Genomic DNA, 19,465 nt, shown 5'->3' on the forward strand with positions numbered 1-19,465 from the left:
GTTTATCATTGTTATATCTTCTTTCTGTATTGAATCTTTTACTAATATGTAATGTCCTTCATTGTCTCAAAGTCTGATACAAAGTCTACTTTGTCTGATGTTAGTATAGTGACCCCTGCTCTCTTTTGGTGACTATTTGCATGCAATATCATTTTCCACCCTTTCACTTTCAACCTGTATGTGTCTTTGTTCCTCAAATGAGTCTCTTGCAGATGACATACACTTGGATCATGTGTTAACCATTCTGTCACTCTCTTTTGATTGGAGAGTTTGATTTGTTTACATTTGAAACAATTACTGATAAGAAGGGTCTTCTATTGTTAAGCTGTTTTCTATAAACCTGACAGGTTTTTTTTTTTTGTCCCAAATTTCTTGCATTATACTGTCTTCTTTTGTGTCTAGTGGATTTTCTGTAGTGAAATGTTTAAATTTCTTTCTCATTCCCTTTTGTGTATTTTCTATAGCTTATTTTCTTTGTGGTAACCATGGGGATTACATTTAGCATCCCAAAGGTATATCACTCTAATGTGAATTTATACCACCTTAACTTCAGTAACATACAAAAACTCTGCTTCTTTGTAGCTCCATCACCACTCCTTTCAGTTGTTGATACCACAAAATTGTATCTCTATACATTGTGAGCCAAAAAACCCCCTAATAATTCTTTTAAAAGCATTAATCCCTAAAATTATGCAGAGATGTGGAATTACAAACCAAAGTTATAGTAATACTAGCATTTACACTAGTAACTGCTCTTTTTTTCCTTTAAACATTAGTCTCTTAAATCATGTAGAAAACAAAAAGTGGAGTTCCTGTCTTGGCGCGGTGGAAATGAATCCGACTAGGAACCATAAGGTTGCAGGTTCAATCCCTGGCCTCGCTCAGTGGGTTAAGGATCTGGCGTTGCCTTGAGCTGCGGTGTAGGTCCCAGACGTGGCTCAGATCTGGCGTTGCTGTGGCTGTGGTGTAGGCTGGCAGCTACAGCTCTGATTAGACCTCTAGTCAGGGAACCTACATATGCCGCAGGTGAGGCCCTAAAAAGACAAAAGACCAAAAAAAAAAAAAAAAGTCCATTCACAAACCATTGTAACAATAATTATAAATAACTGTAAAATTTCCTGGACGTTTACCCTCATTGAGATCTTTATCTCTCCATATAGCTTTGAGTTACTGTCCAGTATCCTTTCATTTCACCTCGAAGGACTCCCTTAAGCATTTCTTATAGGGCAGGTCTGGTGGTTACAAACTCTCTCAGCTTTTGTTTATCTGGGAATGTATTAATTTCTACCTCACTTTTGGAGGACGGTTTTGCTAGATACATAACTCCTGGTTGACAGTTTTACTCTTCCAGCACTTTTTTGTTCCCTTTTTTTTGACCACACCTGTGGCATATGGAATTCCCCGTCCAAGGATCAAATCTGAGCCACATCTGCAAGCTACACTACAGCTGCAGCAATGCCAGATCCTTAATCCACTGCACCGGTCACAGGATCAAACCAGCAACACCACAGAGATAGCCTGGATCATTAACCCACCACACCACAGTGGGAAAATCCTCTTCTAGCATGTTGAATATATGTATCATCCCACTGCCTTCTAAGCTGAACCTGTGGCATACGGAAGTTCCTAGGCTAGGGGTCAAAATGGAACTGCAGCTGCTGGCCTGGGCCACAGCCACAGCAACGCCAGACCCAAGCTGCATCTGCGACCTACAACACAAATCATGGCAATGCTGGATCCTTAATCCACTGAGCAAGGCCAGGGATCAAACCCGAATCCCCATGGATACTAGTGGGATTCTTAACCCACTGAGCCACAATGGGAACTCCTGAAACAAGTGTTAATGATTGATATTTTGATGCAAGGAGTAAAGGAATGGGAGGAGTCAAAGACGACTGACTGGAGTTTCCGTCGTGGCGCAGTGGTTAACGAATCCGACTAGGAACCATGAGGTTGCGGGTTCGGTCCCTGCCCTTGCTCAGTGGGTTAAGAATCCGTGAGCTGTGGTGTAGGTTGCAGACGAGGCTCGAATCCCGCGTTGCTGTGGCTCTGGCGTAGGCCGGTGGCTACAGCTCCGATTCAACCCCTAGCCTGGGAACCTCCATATGTCGAGGGAGCGGCCCAAGAAATAGCAACAACAACAAAAAGACAAAAAGACAAAAAAAAAAAGACGACTGACTGACTGAAATGACTGAGTCATGACTGAGTGGCTGAGTGAACATCATTAGTTGGAAGGGGAATGCTTGAGGATGAAGGAGGTATGTGATTAAGGAGTTCCCGTCGTGGCTCAGTGGTTAATGAATCTGACTAGGAACCATGACGTTGGGGGTTTGATCCCTGGCCTTGCTCAGTGGGTTAAGGATCCGGCGTTGCTGTGAGCTGTGGTGTGGGTCGCAGACGCAGCTCAGATCCCGAGTTGCTGTGGCTCTGGTGTAGGCTGGCGGCTACAGCTCTGATTAGACCCCTAGCCTGGGAACTTCCATATGCTGTGGGAGCAGCCCTAGAAAAGGCAAAAAGACAGAAAAAAAAAAAAGGAGATATGTGATTAAGACCATGGGTTTAGTTTTGGGTATTACCTATAAGACACCTAAAGGAAACCTAAATGAAGGCACTGAATATACAGGTAGATACATGAGCTCAGAGGAGAGGTTTGGTCCTAGACTTGCAATACAAATCTGGAAGCTGTAAGCACACAGAGGCTAAGTGAAGCAATGGGAGTGAGTAAAGTCTCTTAGGAGGAAAACTTGGAGTAAGAAAAAGTAGAGGTGGACCCCAAAGGAAGCTGACATGGAGTAGCCAAAAAGACAGAAGGAAAACCAAATTGTAACACCCGGGAGCCCAGGGAATAGTCTGAGAGAGCAAACTGGACAATGAGGCCAAAGAGTGGCCCTGGGATTTAGGAATGTGGGCGTCACTGGTCATCTTGGGACTGCTAGAGAAGGGAATGAGTAGAATTCAGATTATAGCAGGGAGTTCCTAGAGTTCCTATAATAGCTCAGTGGTAACGAACCTAAATAGTATCCATGAAGACGAGGGTTCAATCCATGGCCTCTCTCAGTGGGTTAAGGAACTGCTATTGCTGCGGCTGTGGTGTAGCCCAGAAGCTACAGCTCTAATTCAACCCCTAGCCTAGGAACTTCCATATGATGTGGGTGTGGCCTTACAAAGACAAAAAATAAAATACAATAAAATATAGTGGGGAGTTCCCGTTGTGGCTCAGTGGGTTAAGAACCCGACTAGTATCCACAAGGATGTGGGTTTGATCCCTGGCCTCCATCAGTGGGTTAAGGATCTGGTGTTGCCAAGAGTTGTGGTGTAGGTTGCTGATGTGCCTCTGATCCCATATTGCTGTGGCTGTGGTGCAGGCTGGCAGCTGCAGCTCTGACTTGACCCCTAACCTGAGAACTTCCATACGCCGTGGGTACGCCCTAAAAAGAAAAAAAAAAAAAAACTATAGTGGGTTGAAGAGTTGAGTGGGAGGTAAGGCATTAAGGACTGCAGGTGTAGACAATTCTTGTAAGAACTCTAACTGCAGTGGGAGGAAAGAAATGGGGAAGGGGCTGGAAAGTGACGTGGGGTCCAGGAAATGCTTTTAAGGGGTGGGAAAAATCCAAGTGTGTCAAGTGACAAAAAGAAGCTAACAAAGAAGGGGTTGAAGCTATTGAGAAGGGAGATGATAACCTGAAAAGGTACCTCAGCAGAAAGAAGACACTGGCCTTGAGAGACACCTCCTTCAGTGTAACTGGGAGGAAAGTAGAAAGAATACATTGAGAACAGGTCCACCTCTAATTTAGGGTAGACTGCTTTACCCACAATCATTCTAGTCACAGAGAGAGATGCAGTCTTGTTAGCAGTTTTGGTGGTGGGAAGTTAGCTCTCATCGGATGGCTTCTAATTTCTCTGTAAAGTTGGAGGTTAAGTCATCTGTTGCAGGAAGCGAAGAATAAAAGTTTGAAGTAGTAGCTGCTGAGAGGAGGAAAAGAAGCATACTAAAGAAATACAGTGACTGCCACGTGCATGAAAAGTACCTAGTATATACAGTATCTGGGACATAATAGGTGCTCCAGAACCAGTAAACAATATCTACCAATGTTATTATTGTTAATATTGGCCAATATTACATGGTCACTGGCCAGACAGAAGAGTTCTACTCTGTAAACAAAAACATTACAGGGAGTTCCCATCGTGGTTCAGCAGAAACAAACCCGATTAGTATCCATGAGGATGTGGGTTCACTCCTTGGCCTCACTCAGTGGGTTAAGAATCCAGTGTTGCAGTGAGCTGCGGTGTAGGTTGCAGATGTGGCTCGGATCCTGCATTGCTGTGGCTGTGGTGTAGGCCAGCAGCTGCAGCTCCAGTTTGACCCCTAGCCTGGGAACTTCATATGCCATGGGTGCAGCCCTAAAAAGCAAAAAATAAATAAATAAATAAATTATTACAAACCAGGAGCTCCCATTTTGGCTCAGCAGTAATGAACCTGCCTAGCATCCATGACGATGCAGGTTCAACCCCTGCCCTAGTTCAGTGGGTTAAGGATCCAGTGTTGCCATGAGCTGTGGTGTATGTAGGTCACAGATGAGGCTTGGACCTGGCATTGCTGTGGCTGTGGCATAGGCTGGCAGCTACAGCTCCAATTTGACCCCTAGCCTGGGATCCATATGCCTTGGGTGTGGCCCTAAAAAAAAAAATTACCAGTGCCAATTTGTGTAGGACTTGTAGCCTTTATGAATACCAATAGATAACACTGTAATATCATAACTTACAATTTATCATATGTCTATTAGTTCTTACATTTTTATGTATGTTTGTTTTGTCTCACCAAATAGAGTTGGGGTTTTTTTTTTTTGTTTTGGCCACATCCACAGCATGCAAAAGTTCCCAAGCCACGGCAGTGACAATGCTGGATCCTTAACCCACTGAGCCATCAGAGAACTCCCCAAATAAGAGTTTTTTGAGGAAGGTCCACGTGTTACTAGTCTCTGTATTCTTCAAAGTTTCTTACACATAGTATTATTTATAAAGTAATTTGTTGCAGTTTCCCTCTGGTTACAATGGCAAGCCCCTGCTTCCTTGCTTTAAAAGGGTCAAATAAACCTGTACCTTCCTGTTTTATTTGCGCAGGGTAAAATCTGAGGGAGCTGAGAACCGTATGAATATGATTATCTGCAACAGGAACTATTCCATTTCCACAAGCAAAAGACCTACTACTTACTTACAGATAAAATGTTAGCTGGCTGGCAGTGCGCAAGAAGCTACATTGGAGAAAATGCTGTGATCTTTCTTTTCGGACCAGTTTCATTCTTCTAAGACACTAAGGATATGAGGTGTACAAACTGAATATACTGAGATGTCTGTTCACCTTAAAGAGTTCAAAATATCTTGGTCTTTTATCCCTACCTGTACTTTCATCATGTACATCAGGTGTAGCGGGAATGGGAATATGGCAATCCTGGCAAAATAGGAGAGAAATATTTGTTTTTCTTTTTTTGGCCACCCCATGACATGGAGTTCCCCTGCCAGGGATCAGATCCAAGCTGCAACTGCAACCCAAGCCACAGCTGCAGCAATGCCAGATCCCTAACCCGCTGTGCCAGGCCTGGGATCGAACCTGTCCCCCAGCGTTACCAAGACACTGCCGATCCAGTTGCTGAACTCCCAGGAAGGCAATATTTCTGTTAAAAAACATGGTTCCCTGGTGGCCTAGGGTTAAGGATCTGACAGAGTCACCGGCCCATCAAGTTCTGCATGCCACAGGCACAGCTCAAAAAAAAGGCACAGGTGACTGGCATCAGCTGGTGTTGGGTGGTAGAAATAGCTGATTACTTGTCAAACCTTGTAACAGAAATTGAAACCTCTTGGTGGCGGCTGGTTCCTCTTCCAATAACTAAAACACCAAAATATATCTTACAGCTGAAACCTAACTGGTATTAAAAGGAAACGTTTTATTATATAACAGGAGTTAAAGCTTTTGAAAATCTTTATCGAAAAAAAAAGAAAGAAAACACCACCACCACCACCATTCTGGGCACAATGAGAAAGCTTTACAATCAAAAGTACCTTTTACTTTTCAGAAATCTGACTGGAAACAAATGGTTAAATGTGCTGCCAACAGCCGTTTCTGTCTATTGTGGCAGCTAAACAAAGTGTGAACCATGGAGCCTCCGCCCTAGGGTGACTGGATCAGATGAGGGAAGAAGGGAGTTCACGAGTTCACGACAGGGATGCTGGAACGCAGGCCAGGAGTCCATCTGTGGTCCACTCCCCATCAGTCCGACAAGTCACTCTGATCCAGCACGATTATCCTGAACAAAAAAGGGAGTTTTGAGTTGCTGTGTATGATTTTTGGGGGAGGGGGGGCAGTATCTGCGGCATATGGAAGTTCCCAGCCTAGGGGTTGAATCAGAGCTGGAGCTGCTAGCCTACACCACAGCCACAGCCACAGCCACTCGGGATCTGAGCCGTGTCCGTGACCTACACCACAGCTCACGGCAATATCGGATCCTTAACCCACTGAGCAAGACCAGGGATTGAACCTGCATCCTCATGGATACTAGTCAGGTTCATTACCACTGAGCATCACCTTATATTTAATTAACTATAATCATTAGCATTTTGGAATTCCTTAATGGGCTCAGCAGGTTAATGATCTGGTGTTTTCACTGCTCTGGCTCTGGTTATAGCTGTGGTGGGTTCAAACCTTGGCCTGGGCAGCAAAAACAAATAAAAACAACAAAAACATTAGCATTTTAAAAACTGAGCAACTCTGAATTCAAGTCTTTGTCATTGGTGTGTATTTAGATACTGGTAACTGTATAAAGTCTGCTTGTGTTGTCTATAAACAGTGGCCTGTCGGAGTTCCTGTTGTGGAGCAGTGGTTAACGAGGAACCATGAGGTTGTGGGTTTGATCCCTGGCCTTGCTCAGTGGGTTAAGCATCCGGCATTGCCGTGAGCTGTGGTGTAGGTCGAAGACGCGGCTCGGATCTCAAGTTGCTGTGGCTCTGGCGTAGGCCGGCGGCTACAGCTCTGATTAGACCCCTAGCCTGGGAACCTCCATATGCCGAGGAGCGGCCCTAGAAAAGGCAAAAAAAGACCAAAAAAAACCCAAACAGTGGCCTATGACTTACAAACATCTGATATCTCCTTACCTGGATGGTTCAGACCAACCCAGTCTCTTCCAAAAACAGGGTTTTAGTTCTTCTTGATGAAATATAGGAGGAAGAAAACAACTTGATTACTTTCTGGGTCAAAGGGGTGCCAGGATTCAGGAGTCACATTAGAACTTCTCTAGCTTAGGGCGGGCTGACTATTTTACCTCCATCAGTTGTTTTCCTCTGCAGAGACAGAATCTGAAAACACAGGTACTCGTAGTTCCCACTGTGGCTCAGCGGTAAGGAAACCAACTAGTATTCATGAGGATGCAGGTTCAATCCCTGGCCTCGCTCAGTGGCTTAAGGATCTGGCCTTCCCGCAAGCTGCAGTATAGGTCACAGATGCAGCTCAGATCTGTATTGTGGCTGTGGCGCAGGCCGGCAGCTGCAGCTCCAATTCAACCCCCAGCCCGGGAACTCCCATATGCCACAGGTGCGGCCCTAAAAAAGAAAGAAAATATATAAAACTAAAAACTAAAAACACAAGTATACTCCTAACACTCTGCAGCTCTCTGCCACAACAATGGACACTACTGATGCTGATTTCACAAAGCCCCTGTACTATGTTCTCAGTAAATTCAATACTAGCTAAATGCTACCAGTCAGGGTCTTGGAGGAAACAGAATGCACCCCCAGGCCCTTTAATGAAGTGACTACTTACAGAAGTGTGGTCAGAGCTAAGGGAGCAAAGGAGGGATGGCAAGGCATCCAGGGACTAGCAGCAGTGGGAAGCCATTATCACTCGTAAATCTGAAGGGGCTGGGGGGACAGAGGTGCAGCAGGACAGTTACTGGAGCCCAGTAAGAGCTAGAACTGGGAAGGACAGGCTGCCTGGTAGAGAGCCACCACTTCTACATAGAGACGAGATGCTGAGGTAGACAGTCACAGCAAGTAATACCCCAGCTGCTCCCCAGCACTCTGATCTTTTGCTGGGACCTCCCACTGGCCGAGAGGAAGCCAGCTGGCCAGGAAGCCCAGCAGATGCAGTTCACAAGGGTCACCAGCCTGGGCCACAAAGCAGGACACAGGGAAAAAGGAGGAAAATGAGAATGGACTGCGGAAGGGATGAAAGGGATCCCAGCTGATCCGAAAGAGTTAGTGTGTCTAACCTCCTGAGTAGGAGGAACTTACACACGGGAGGCCATCATTTGTGAATTGCTCCTTAAAGCTCTATCAGAGGAGTTCTGAGATTATGGTTAATTTATACCTTCCACATTACTTGTAAATTCCATTTAAATTCCACAATTTATGATGTCTTTGTGGATTCTGCAGCCTCTCTGTAAGCTAAATTTAGAACTCTCTTGAAGACACATTAGAAGCAAAACATCTCTCCAGACAATGTACAAAATAAGGATGATGAGACTACTGAAGGCCTACTTTAGAAACAGAATTGGATGTTGTTACTGTTTTCTGTGATGAAGACATAATTGGCAATTAACAGAAGCCTGGGCTGAACTACAGGGGAAAGTGTAGGAGGATTACGTATAGCATCTGGGAAACATTTCTAAACAAACTGTGATACAGAGTTCCCGCTGTGGCGGCTCAGTGGAAACGAACCTGCTTGGCATCCATGGGGACTCAGATTTGATCCCTGGCCTTGCTCAGTGGGTTACTGATTCGGTGTTGCCATAAGCTGTGGTGTAGGTCACAGATGCGGCTCAGACCTGGCGTGGCTGCGGCTGCGGCGTAGGCTGGTGGTTGCAGCTTCAATTCAACCCCGAGCCTGGGAACTTCCATATACCACAGGTGCAGCCGTTAATAATAATAATAATAATAATAATAATAATAACTGTGATGCTCGTCAAAGCCCCTCAGGCAACATTATAAACAATCATTCATTCATACCTTCTTCAGAAGTCCCTAAAAAGCTCCCGGATTTCCTTCTCTCTGGCTTGATGCCTTCTTCCCCTTTTTTCTTCTTTTCACCAACTTCTTGATCTTTGGTATTTGTCTCCCTTCAATGACAAGTATTTTGGTCATTAAACCACGTGCACAAGGGCAGAGGAACAGGACAGTACTCCCAAGGAAGTAAAATAATAGCTAGTAGCATTATTGGAGTGTCTGCTATGGAACAGGTCAAGTGCTGTAAAGTATCTTAACTCATTTAATTCTCACTACAACTATATAAGGTCGTTACCACTATCAACCCCATTAAGCGATGAGAAAACTGAGGCACAAAAAAGTTAAATTACATGCCTGGTAAGTCCTAGAGCTGGGATCGACCCAGGCCATCTGCTTTCAACCACTAGGCTATACTGTCCCAAAAGTAAAGAGCATTTCACTTATGTTGTAATTGATGTCCTTTCTACAATCATCTATTGATTTTTCCCTTTATCCTCATTTCTGTGAAGTGAAATATCTAAATTGAAGTATCCAGAGTTCCCGTCGTGGCACAGTGGAAACGAATCCGACTAGGAACCATGAGGTTTTGGGTTTGATCCCTGGCCTCACTGCTCAGTGGGTTAAGGATCCAGCATTGCCGTGAGCCGTGGTGTAGGTCACAGACACGGCTCGGATCCTGAGTTGCTGTGGCTCTGGCGTAGGCCGGTGGCTACAGCTCCGATTGGACCCCTAGCCTAGGAACCTCCATATGCTGCAGGGGCGGCCCTAAAAAAAACAAATGACAAAAAATAATACTAATAAAAAAATAAATTTAAGTATCCAACCATCTAAGACCACATTGGTCAAACTAATAAGCAAAAACCACCTCCCCCACTCAACCAGCAGCTCCTTAAGGACAGAGACACCCCTTCTGCCTGCTCCACTAGCCCCTAGCACAGTGCTCAGTTCACTGACGGTGCTCAGATGATGGCTGAACAAAGCTGACATGGTTTAGGGATTTTCCTTCTGTTTTCATTTGGTGGATATAGAAAACAATACGTAAAGTGAGAGAGAAAATAAAGCCAGCGCGGGTGGGAGGGATATCTTCCTCCTAACCTCTAATAGAATCACAGGCTCTAGAGTGGAAGGATGTTATTTCCCACCATCCAACTGCCTTGGACCAGGGAGTCGTCCAGCCTGAGCTTGGGTGGGAGGAGCTGTGGTTAAAGTAAGCGTAAAGGCAGCTGTTTTCTTTATCAGACTGCTGTGGCTATTAGAAAGCTTGTGAATAAAAATCTCTTACTCTGCAGTTCCTCGTCAGCAGCTCTGTCCTTTGGGGCAGAAGAGAGTAAGCTGACTCTCTTCACTTTACAGTATTTCAGGTATTTGGAGGCAGCTATCAAATTCTCTCCTCCATCTGCTCTTCTCAGACTGAGCCTCCCCAGTGCCTTCAGCTGTTCTCAGATGACAAGCTTTCCAGACTTCTGTCCTCCTAACTCTTCTCTTTGTGACTGTCCCTTTCAAAATGGGATGCCCCAGAAGGAGCCCCACAGTGAGTGCTAGGAGTCCTCTAACCAGCCTGAGGCATCACCTTGATCTGGACAGTACATTTCTGTCTGTTCAGCATTAGTGCTGCATTGAGCATTTTAGAAACTGCAACAAACTGAGCTCGCATGGAGGCGCTGTCCACGCCTTCTTGAAGCATTTCTTGGCGTTCCTGCTGCGGTGCAATGGGATTGCTGGCCGCATCTCTGAAGCACCAGAATGGGGGTTCAATTCCCCTATCCGACATGGTGGGTTAAAGGATTTGGCACTGCCACAGCTATGGCATAGGTTATAACTGCATCTGGGATCTGATCCCTGGGAACTCCATGTGCTGCAGGGAAGCCAAAGGGGAAAAAAAAAATTGCTGAATTCTTACCATCTCTCAAAATGCATGCTAAATCCTGGGTGTGTAAAAATAAGACATACATAGGGAGTTCCTTGATGGCTTAGGATTAAGGATTTGTTGTCACTGCTGTGGCTAGAGTTTGATCACCAGGCTGGGAACTTCTGCATGCTGAGGGTGTGGCCAAAAATAAATAAATAAATAAATAAATAAAAATAAGACATACTTTCCATCTTCAATTAAATTACAATGAGTAGGAGTTTCTGATCAAAACATTTTCCATTAGGTCAGATCTCTCACATTCTATGCTTGTGGATCTAACTGCTCACCTCTGTCATTTAGAGAAATCTAACATTTCCATTTCCACCTGTCAAGACCATTCTGCACCCACAGTCTATCACTCATCACAGTAGCATTCATCCCTAGATTTGTGTTATCTCAAAATTTGATAAGCATGCCTTTTCTGATTTAATTCAAATGAAGGATGAAAATATGGAAGGTGACAGGGCCGAGATGCAGCGATCTCTGGAGCCTCTCTCTGTCCTGATAGCAATCTGCCCGTCAGTATTATGAGCACTGTGGGTGGCTGGAGGAGGAGGGACAGACAGGAGTCAGGGCTGGCTTGTCTACAGCAATGTAATGCCATCACCAGGCGTTCCCCAAGGAGTGGATGCACTTTCTAAAAGACTGAAAGCTATTTTTAAAAAAACTAAACTAAACTAAAATCTAGTAAAGAAAATGATCCCCTGATGGAGAAGAAGAACCTTGCCGAGCCCTCGGGGAGATCCTGTGGCTCCGTGCCGTCCTCGGGTGGCTGCAGCCATCTTTCCAGGTCCTCATCAAGGGTAGAGTGGGCTCTGTCCAAGGGCAAAAGTGAAGACGGTGAGACAGCAGTCATGTCCCTTCCCCCTGACGAGGAGGCACAGCACCCTACACTGGCAAAGGGCCTTCAAACTGTGCTTTTATTGCACAGATGAGAGAACGAGCGCCCAGTGAGACTGTACCTGGAGATGTAGAGGTCACTGAGCTCCAATTTAAATGTGCACCAAGGAGTTCCTGTCGTGGCGCAGTGGTTAATGAATCTGACTAGGAACCATGAGGTTGCGGGTTCGATCCCTGGCCTTGCTCAGCGGGTTAAGGATCCAGCGTTGCCATGAGCTGTGACATAGGTCGCAGACGCAGCTCAGATGTGGCGTTCCTTAGCTCTGGCGTAGACCTGTGGCTACAGCTCCGATTAGACCCCTAGCTTGGGAACCTCCATATGCCGCAGGAGTGGCCCTAGAAAAGGCAAAGAGACCAAAAAAAAAAAAAAAAGAAAGAAAAAGAAAAAGAAAAAGAAATGTGCACCAAAACCCTCCTCTGGCCTCTTGACAAACAGCCTCAGCACCAATGATATCACCACCTCCCAAAGTGCGATGCGAGGCTCTGTCTCAACTCTCGGTTATTACATCAGTTTCCACCTGAGGCTAGAAATGCACACTCATTCTCACAAGTTTTTCAGATTAAGAACTGCCTCTGAGGCTATGGGATGCAGAAAATGTGTTTTTAGAAGGCCTGAAAAGTCCCAGCCATCTGAAAAACCATCTTCCGCTCTGGCTCGATGCTAAGAACTGAGACGACTGAGACTCTGTGGGCATCTATCTGTGTCCAGCACTGCCAGCCCTTTTGGAAAAGGAAGAGACAGTAACAGAGGCTAAACTTTTTTTTTTTTTTTTTTGGTTTTTAGGGCACGCCGGATGTGAGCCATGTCTGTGACCTACACCATAGCTCATGGCAACGGCAGATCCTTAACCCGTTGAGCAGGGCCAGGGATCAAACCTGCATCCTCACAGATACTATGTCAGGTTCTTAACCCCCTGAGCACCACAGGAAGTCCTAATTCGGCTTTCTTGAGCTACTCTTTTTTTTTTTTTTTTTCCCCTTGAAGGCCACACTCATGACATATGGAAGTTCCCAGGCTAAGGGTCCAATCGGAGCTACAGCTGCCTGCCTACACCACGGACACAGCAACATCAGATCCAAGCCTCATCTGCAACCTACACCACAGCTCATGCCAACGCCAGATCCTTGACCCACTGAGCGAGGCCAGGAATTGAACCTTTGTCCTCACAGATGCTAGTCAGACTTGTTTCTGCTGCATTACGATGGAACTCCTGAGCTACTCTTCTTTTGCCTTAAATAATGGCATAGATTTTTAACGAAGGTGTTTGGGGGAGATAGAATGAATGGAGTTACATCATACATTATAGACAAAAGGTTTCTAAAACTTTGAAAAGTTCATCTTCCTCTTCCTTTGCCTCTTTGTCTTTTCTTCTCCAACCTCCAAGAAAAAAAAAAAAAAAACTTCTTCCCGCTTCCTCTCAGGCACCAGAGCCCTAGTCTCCTCACTTCCTGGACCTTCCCTTCCAGGTCTCGCTCTCTTCTTTCCTTGTGGAGAACAGCTTGGCCCTTGAAGAATGTGATGACAGAAACTGGATTCACTACCTAAAGTCATTCATGACGCTGTCCCCCCTTACCTGTCTCTTCTCTATAGCAGCTGAAAGCTGAAAATTCCATTTCCAGTCTCCCTGGCAACCGAGGGTGGCCATACATCCCATCTGGCCAATGAGTTGTGTAAGCAGGCATCTGCTGAGAAGGGCTTCAAGGAAAGTTTTTGCTTTCCAGCTAAAAAGGCCCAGAGTCGGCTAGACTGCTGCTTTGCCCCCCCCCTTATTTCTGCTTAGTGTGTGGAGGAGGAGACAAGCCTCAAAACAAAGGCCACCATGCTATGGCTGGCAGAGCAGGAAGATCAAAAGCGCCTAAGCCCCTGGTGGCATCACTGAGCTGCTATAACAGCCAAGCCCTGCCAACCTGTGGGTTTCTTTTTTTGTCTTTTTAGGACAGCACCCGAGGCACATGGAGGTTCCCAGGCTAGGGGTCTAATCAGAGCCATAGCTGCTGGCCTACACCACAGCCACAGCAACTCAGGATCTGAGCTGTGTCTGCGACCTACACCACAGCTCAAGGCAACGCCGGATCCTTAACCCACTGATCGAGGCCAGGGATCGAACCCGCAACCTCATGGTTCCTAGTTAGGGTCGTTAACCACTGAGCCATGATGGGAACTCCCTCTGGGTTTCTTATTGTGAGGCAAACTCATTTAAACACAATAGTGGGCTTTTCTAACATTTGCAGCTGAAAATATTCTGCAGGGCTTCCCTAAGGATCTGCTGGGCCAGGATCAGGATGAGGCAGATGGTCCAAGTGCAGATTCAGACCCTCTCCTTCTTTAAATGTTTTTTTTTTTTTTTTTGGTCTTTTTAGGGCCACACCCACAACATAGTTTCCCAGGCTAAGAGCACAATTGGAGCTATAGCCGCTGGCCTATGCCACAGCCACAGCATCTTTCTTTAAAATTTAAATATTATGTTCATCATTAATTTTTTTTTGCATTAGTATTGATTTTTTTAAAATATTGCATCAAGGAAGTTTCCTGGTGGCCTAGTGGTTAAAGGAGCCACTGTTGTCACTGCTGTGGCGTAAGTTCAATCCCTGGCCCTGCAATTTCCACATGCCACAGGTAGAGCCAAAAATATATGTACCGCCATCAGAATAGTACTTATGACTTGACTTCTGAGTTTTTTTATTTCTCTCTCAATTTTGTGCCCAAGTAGTGTGTCTCCCTCACCTCCCCCCAGTCCTGGCCCTGAGTGACAGTTAGGACAAAGTAAGAGGAGTTAGGAGGTGAGCCAAGGTGGTCTACACCTTACAACACAGGTCAAAGGAGAATTCCACGGCAAGAACAGAATTAGGTTTCTTGAGGCAAACTTGTGTCGTTAAGACTGTTGTAAACTGAATTGTCTGGATGATTGTCCCCGTTTTCTCTTATTTGGCTGGAAACATCTAAAAATTCTCTTCCACGGCCTGTAACTAAAATGTTTTGAAAGAAACTGAAACCAGAGTTCCCGTTGTGGCTCAGCGGTTAACAAACCTGACCAGCATCCATGAGGATGTGGGTTTGATCCCTGGCCTCACTCGGTGGGTTAAGGACCCAGCACTGCCGTGAGCTGTGGTGTAGATCGCAGACTCAGCTCGGATCCCATGTTGCTGTGGCTGCGGTGTAAGCCGCAGCTATAGCTCCAATTAGACCCCTAGCCTGAGAACCGCCACACGCCACAGGTGCGGCCCTAAAAAGACAAAAAGACAAAAAAAAAAAAGAAAAGAAAGAAACTGAAACCTATGTCTGCCTCACAAAATTTGGTTTTGTAAAAACACACAAAAAAACAGCGACCTGATAAGAAAAAAAAACAAATAATCTTATTAAAAAAAATGGGCAGAGGACTTGGATATTTCTCTAAAGAAGATATACGACTGGCCATCAAGCTTATGAAAAGGAATAAACTACAATTAAAAAAAATTTTTTTAAGTTTATGAAAAGATGCTCAATATCACTAATCATTAGGGAAATGCAAATCAAAACCATAATGAGAAATCACCACACCTATTATGATAGCTACCATCAAAAAAAAAAAACCCAGAAAATAACAATTACTGGCAAGGATGTGGAGGAAATGGAACCCTTGGGCACTGTCCGTGGGAATGTAAAATGGTGCAGCTGCTGTGGAAAACGGGACGGTATTTTTCCCCCAAAATAAAAATAGATTTACCATATGATCAGCAATGCTACTTCTGGGTATAGATCCAAAAGAATTAAAAGCAGGGTGTCTTGAAGAGATATCTGTACACTCACATTCATGCAGCATTACTGACAAAAACCAAAAGGTAGAAGCAAGCTAGTGTCCACCAACAGAAGAATGGATAAACAAAACATCACACACACACACACAACATGGAATTCAGCTTTAAGACAAAAGGAAATTCTGACACATGCTATATGGATGAAGCTTGATGACATTATGCTAAGTGAAATGAGTCAGTGACAAAACAACAAACATGGCATGATTTCACTTACATGAGGTATCAAGAGTAGTCAGACTCAGAGTTCCCGCTGTGGCTCAGTGGTAACGAATCTGACTAGTATTCATGAGGACGTGGGTTCACTCCCTGGCCTCACTCAGCGGGTTAAGTATCCAGCGTTGCCGTGAGCTGAGGTGTAGGTTGCAGACGCGGCTTGGATCCTGAGTTGCTGTGGCTCTGGCGTAGGCCGGACGCTGCAGCTCCAATTCGACAGCTAGCCTGGGAACTTCCATATGCCTCAAGTGTGGCCCTAAAAAGCAAAAGCAAAAAAAAAAAAAACCAAACAGTTAAACTCAAAGAAACAGAGTAGAACTGTGGTTCCTGGGGACTGAGGGGAGGGGGATGTAGGGAGTTGTTTAATGGGCATATAGTTTCAGTCTTGCAAGATGAAAAAGTTCTGGAGATCAATTGTACAATAACGTGAATATACTTCACACTACTAAAGTGTACACTTAAAAAGTCTGTTATGTATATTTTATCACAATTAAAAGGTTTTTAAGGCATTCCCATTGTGGCTCAGTGGTAATGAACCCAACTAGTATCCACGAAAACTCGGGTTCAATCCTTGGCCCCACTCAGTGGGTTAAGGATCCGGCCTTTGCCATCAGCTGCGGTGTGGGTCACGGACTTGGCTCTAGGATATGGTATTGCTGTGGCTGTGGCTTGGGCCAGCAGCTGCAGCTTAGATTCGACCCCTAGCCTTGGAACTTTCATGTGTGCCATGGGTGTGGCCCTAAAAAAAAATTTTTTTTAATTCTTTTAGGGGAGTTCCTTGTGGCATAGCAGGGTAAGATTTCAGCATTGTCACTGGAGCAGCTCAGGTCACTGCTGTGGTGGCACAGGTTTGTTCCCTGGCCTGAGAACTTCCACATGCCATGAGTTCAGCCAAAAAAAAAACAAAAACAAAAAACCTTTTAGGAGTGAGGCTATAAGGACAGTATGAAAAAAGAACCATTTTTCCATCTTATTTGTCAATATCAGAAGAAAAACTAATACAAACTAATATAACAATTTTTTAAACTCTTTTTAAAAATCAGCTTTTTCTTTTACCTCTCTGTGTCCTCTTCTAGATGCTGAGTTTCTTTGGTCCAAAGCATACTGCTATCTTCTTTTTTACTGTTAGTTTCTTGTTCTTCTAGATGCCTTTGATCTAAAAACAGTTGAAAGACTTAACTTTATTAGAACACAACAACAAAAACTGAGAAAACCTGCCTTAAAATGGAGTGTAAAAATTAAGGTTCATCAGCGGAGCCGGAAGTCTGCAATGCAAGAGCTCCCCTTTTCCCAGAAGAGCAGGGCACCAGGTGGCAGCCTGCGGGGTGCCTGTATGCACAGCAGCTGCTTCTGGGGTCTCAGGAGCTCTCTGCCAGGCGAAGCTGCAGGAAACCTCGCCTGGGCCAAGGCTCAAGAGAGACAGAAGAAGCAGAGGGAAGAAAAGGCACATAAAAGAGGAAGAGGCAAGAGACCCTGAAAACAAATGGTTCAGATTTATTTTGGGTGAACCACCCTGTTCCCACTTGTTAAATGATTCCAGATTGGAGCCAGAGGAGGAATTCGGGTGGGGAAGGGTAGTACCCTTCAATGGATGCCAGGCATTTTACATTTGCTATCTCATTTCATCCTGCCAGCAGTCCTATGAATGGAAGGAGACTAACATTTGTTAAGTATGTTACAAGGTACCAGGCACTGTGCATGAACATTGTTAGCTAGAAGCTATCATCCCCAATTTCCAGATGAGGATAACTGAGGCTCAGGGACATTAAAGTGTGTCATGCCAAAGTAAGAAGTGGAGTCACAACTGAGGTAGAATGCGCCTGACCTCAAGGTCCTAACTCCCCCAGATGTAGCACTGTGCTGCCATGGGCCGTTCCAGCAAAACTGGATGAAAAAATCTAGGGATGTGGCTTACCATTTGCCATGATGCCTGGATGATGTGCTGTGCTCTCATCCATCACTGTGGATGAGGCCTGCTGCTGCTTCAAGAGCTCTGTCACAACATAAGCAGAAGGCAATTTATTTCTTCCCTCGCATGTCACATCATTCTCTAGGGCAGTGGTCAGACCAGCAGCCTGAGCATAACCTGAGAACTTGCCAGATGGGCAAACTCTCAGGCCTCATCTCAGACTTACTGAGTCTGAACCTCTGAGGGTGGGGACATGCTAACAAGCCCTCCAGGTGATTCTGATGCCTTAGACAGTTTGAGAACCAAGGCTTTAGGCATCCAATCCCATTTAACACTAAAAACAAAAATGATGATGATGATAGGTGACACTTGCAGAGCCCTAAGTGGCAGGTACTATTTCTAGTTTGCAAACTCAAGATTGACATGCAGAAGTTACTTTCACAACAATCCCATGAGATCTATCACATTATTGTCATTCCTGTCTCACGGAAGAGGAAATTACTTTAAAGAAAGTTAAGGAACTTGCCTAGGACCACACAGACAGTAAAAGGTGGAACTGGGATTTGAATTCGGGCAGTCTAGCTCTGAGGTTTTTTGCTCTTAATCTCTATTCTAGACAGTTTCTCTACAAGTTGGTAAATTCAGAACAGTCCAGATTTTTCTCTATCTCTTTGGGCCTAAATTTTACATTTTTTACCTGGTCTATGGGAAGACAGTAGGCAAAGAATATAATTTTCATTTCCTAGAGAACTGATCACCAAACCAAGATAAGGACCTGTTAAACTCAATACACTGCTTCATACATGTTAGGTGCTCAGTTTCCTCAAAATGCTCCCAGAGCAGAGCAGAGCAGACAGCTGGAAGGCAGCATAGATGGGAACCCCAGGCTGGCTGGCATGGCCCTATTGTCTGCAGGACAGGTTTCTCCCTTCTAGCAGGTCGGGAAGCAAGCCCTACCTGGTAGAGCCTGGCCATCAAGGGGCCCCATAGGATCATTTAATGTCACATGAAATTTAAAAATCCAATTTTTTGGAGATCCTGTTGTGGCTCATCACTAGCAAACACAACTAATAGCCATGAGGTTGCAGGTTTGATCCCTGGACCAGCTCAGTGGGTTAAGGATCCGGCATTGCCATGAGATTCAGTGTAGGTTGCAGATGCAGCTCGGATCTTGCGTTGCTATGGCTGTGGCTGGGCCAGCAGCTGAAGTTCCGATTCTACCCCTAGTCTGGAAACTTCCATATGCTGCCCTAAAACAAAACAAAATCCATTTTTATCCTTGTTAAAAGTAGTCTCTTGTTGATCTCAAAAGATGCTAAAGGACCCTCCCCTTTAGGCCCCTGGTCAGAAGCTTAAAGCTTTGGATGTGTGCCCTTCAAAAGAGCAGGTGTCAGCTACAGGTCACTCCTCAAAGCAGCCCTGAGAGGAGGTGGAGTGATGATGCACGATAATCGGGTGGGCGCATCCATTATTAGAAGAGACGACTCGGGTGCCCTCTGTCCTTTGTCTTTCTGGAAAATTACTGACCCATCTCAAAGTACAAGACATCACCTAGAAACCTGGCCCAGATAATTCCCACAGAGGGAGGGTTTCTGCAGAGCACACTGGAGTGAGCAGAGCCAAGAGGCCGGTGCCCAGGTAGAAGCCTGATGGCGACTGCTGAGACGGGGGAGTCCCGGTCAGGACAGCAGAGAGGAGGGTAGGATCCAGAGGAAAAGTATCACTACGGTCAAACTGCAAAGGAGCCC

General features: G+C 45.2%; 1 protein-coding gene across 4 annotated transcripts in view; it reads right to left on the reverse strand.

Moving 5' to 3' along the window:
* Nucleotides 1–5,922: 5,922 nt before the first annotated feature.
* Nucleotides 5,923–19,465, reverse strand: part of TEX14 (testis expressed 14, intercellular bridge forming factor) — an 85,519-nt gene continuing 71,976 nt past the window's right edge. For 2 of the 4 annotated variants that reach the window (XM_047757980.1, XM_047757979.1), the window contains 6 exons: nt 17,724–17,801; nt 16,865–16,964; nt 11,623–11,715; nt 8,995–9,104; nt 7,147–7,198; nt 5,923–6,302 (listed from right to left, as the gene is read on the reverse strand). In XM_047757980.1, the coding sequence (XP_047613936.1) occupies nt 6,266–6,302; nt 7,147–7,198; nt 8,995–9,104; nt 11,623–11,715; nt 16,865–16,964; nt 17,724–17,801 (470 nt within the window). In that variant the 3' untranslated portion in view covers nt 5,923–6,265. The remainder of the gene's footprint in view (nt 6,303–7,146; nt 7,199–8,994; nt 9,105–11,622; nt 11,716–16,864; nt 16,965–17,723; nt 17,802–19,465) is intronic. The other 2 variants (XM_047757977.1, XM_047757978.1) reach the window with 2 other exon arrangements.

This window comes from Phacochoerus africanus, chromosome 14 (genome assembly GCF_016906955.1).
Source record: "Phacochoerus africanus isolate WHEZ1 chromosome 14, ROS_Pafr_v1, whole genome shotgun sequence".
NCBI classification, from domain to species: domain Eukaryota; kingdom Metazoa; phylum Chordata; class Mammalia; order Artiodactyla; family Suidae; genus Phacochoerus; species Phacochoerus africanus.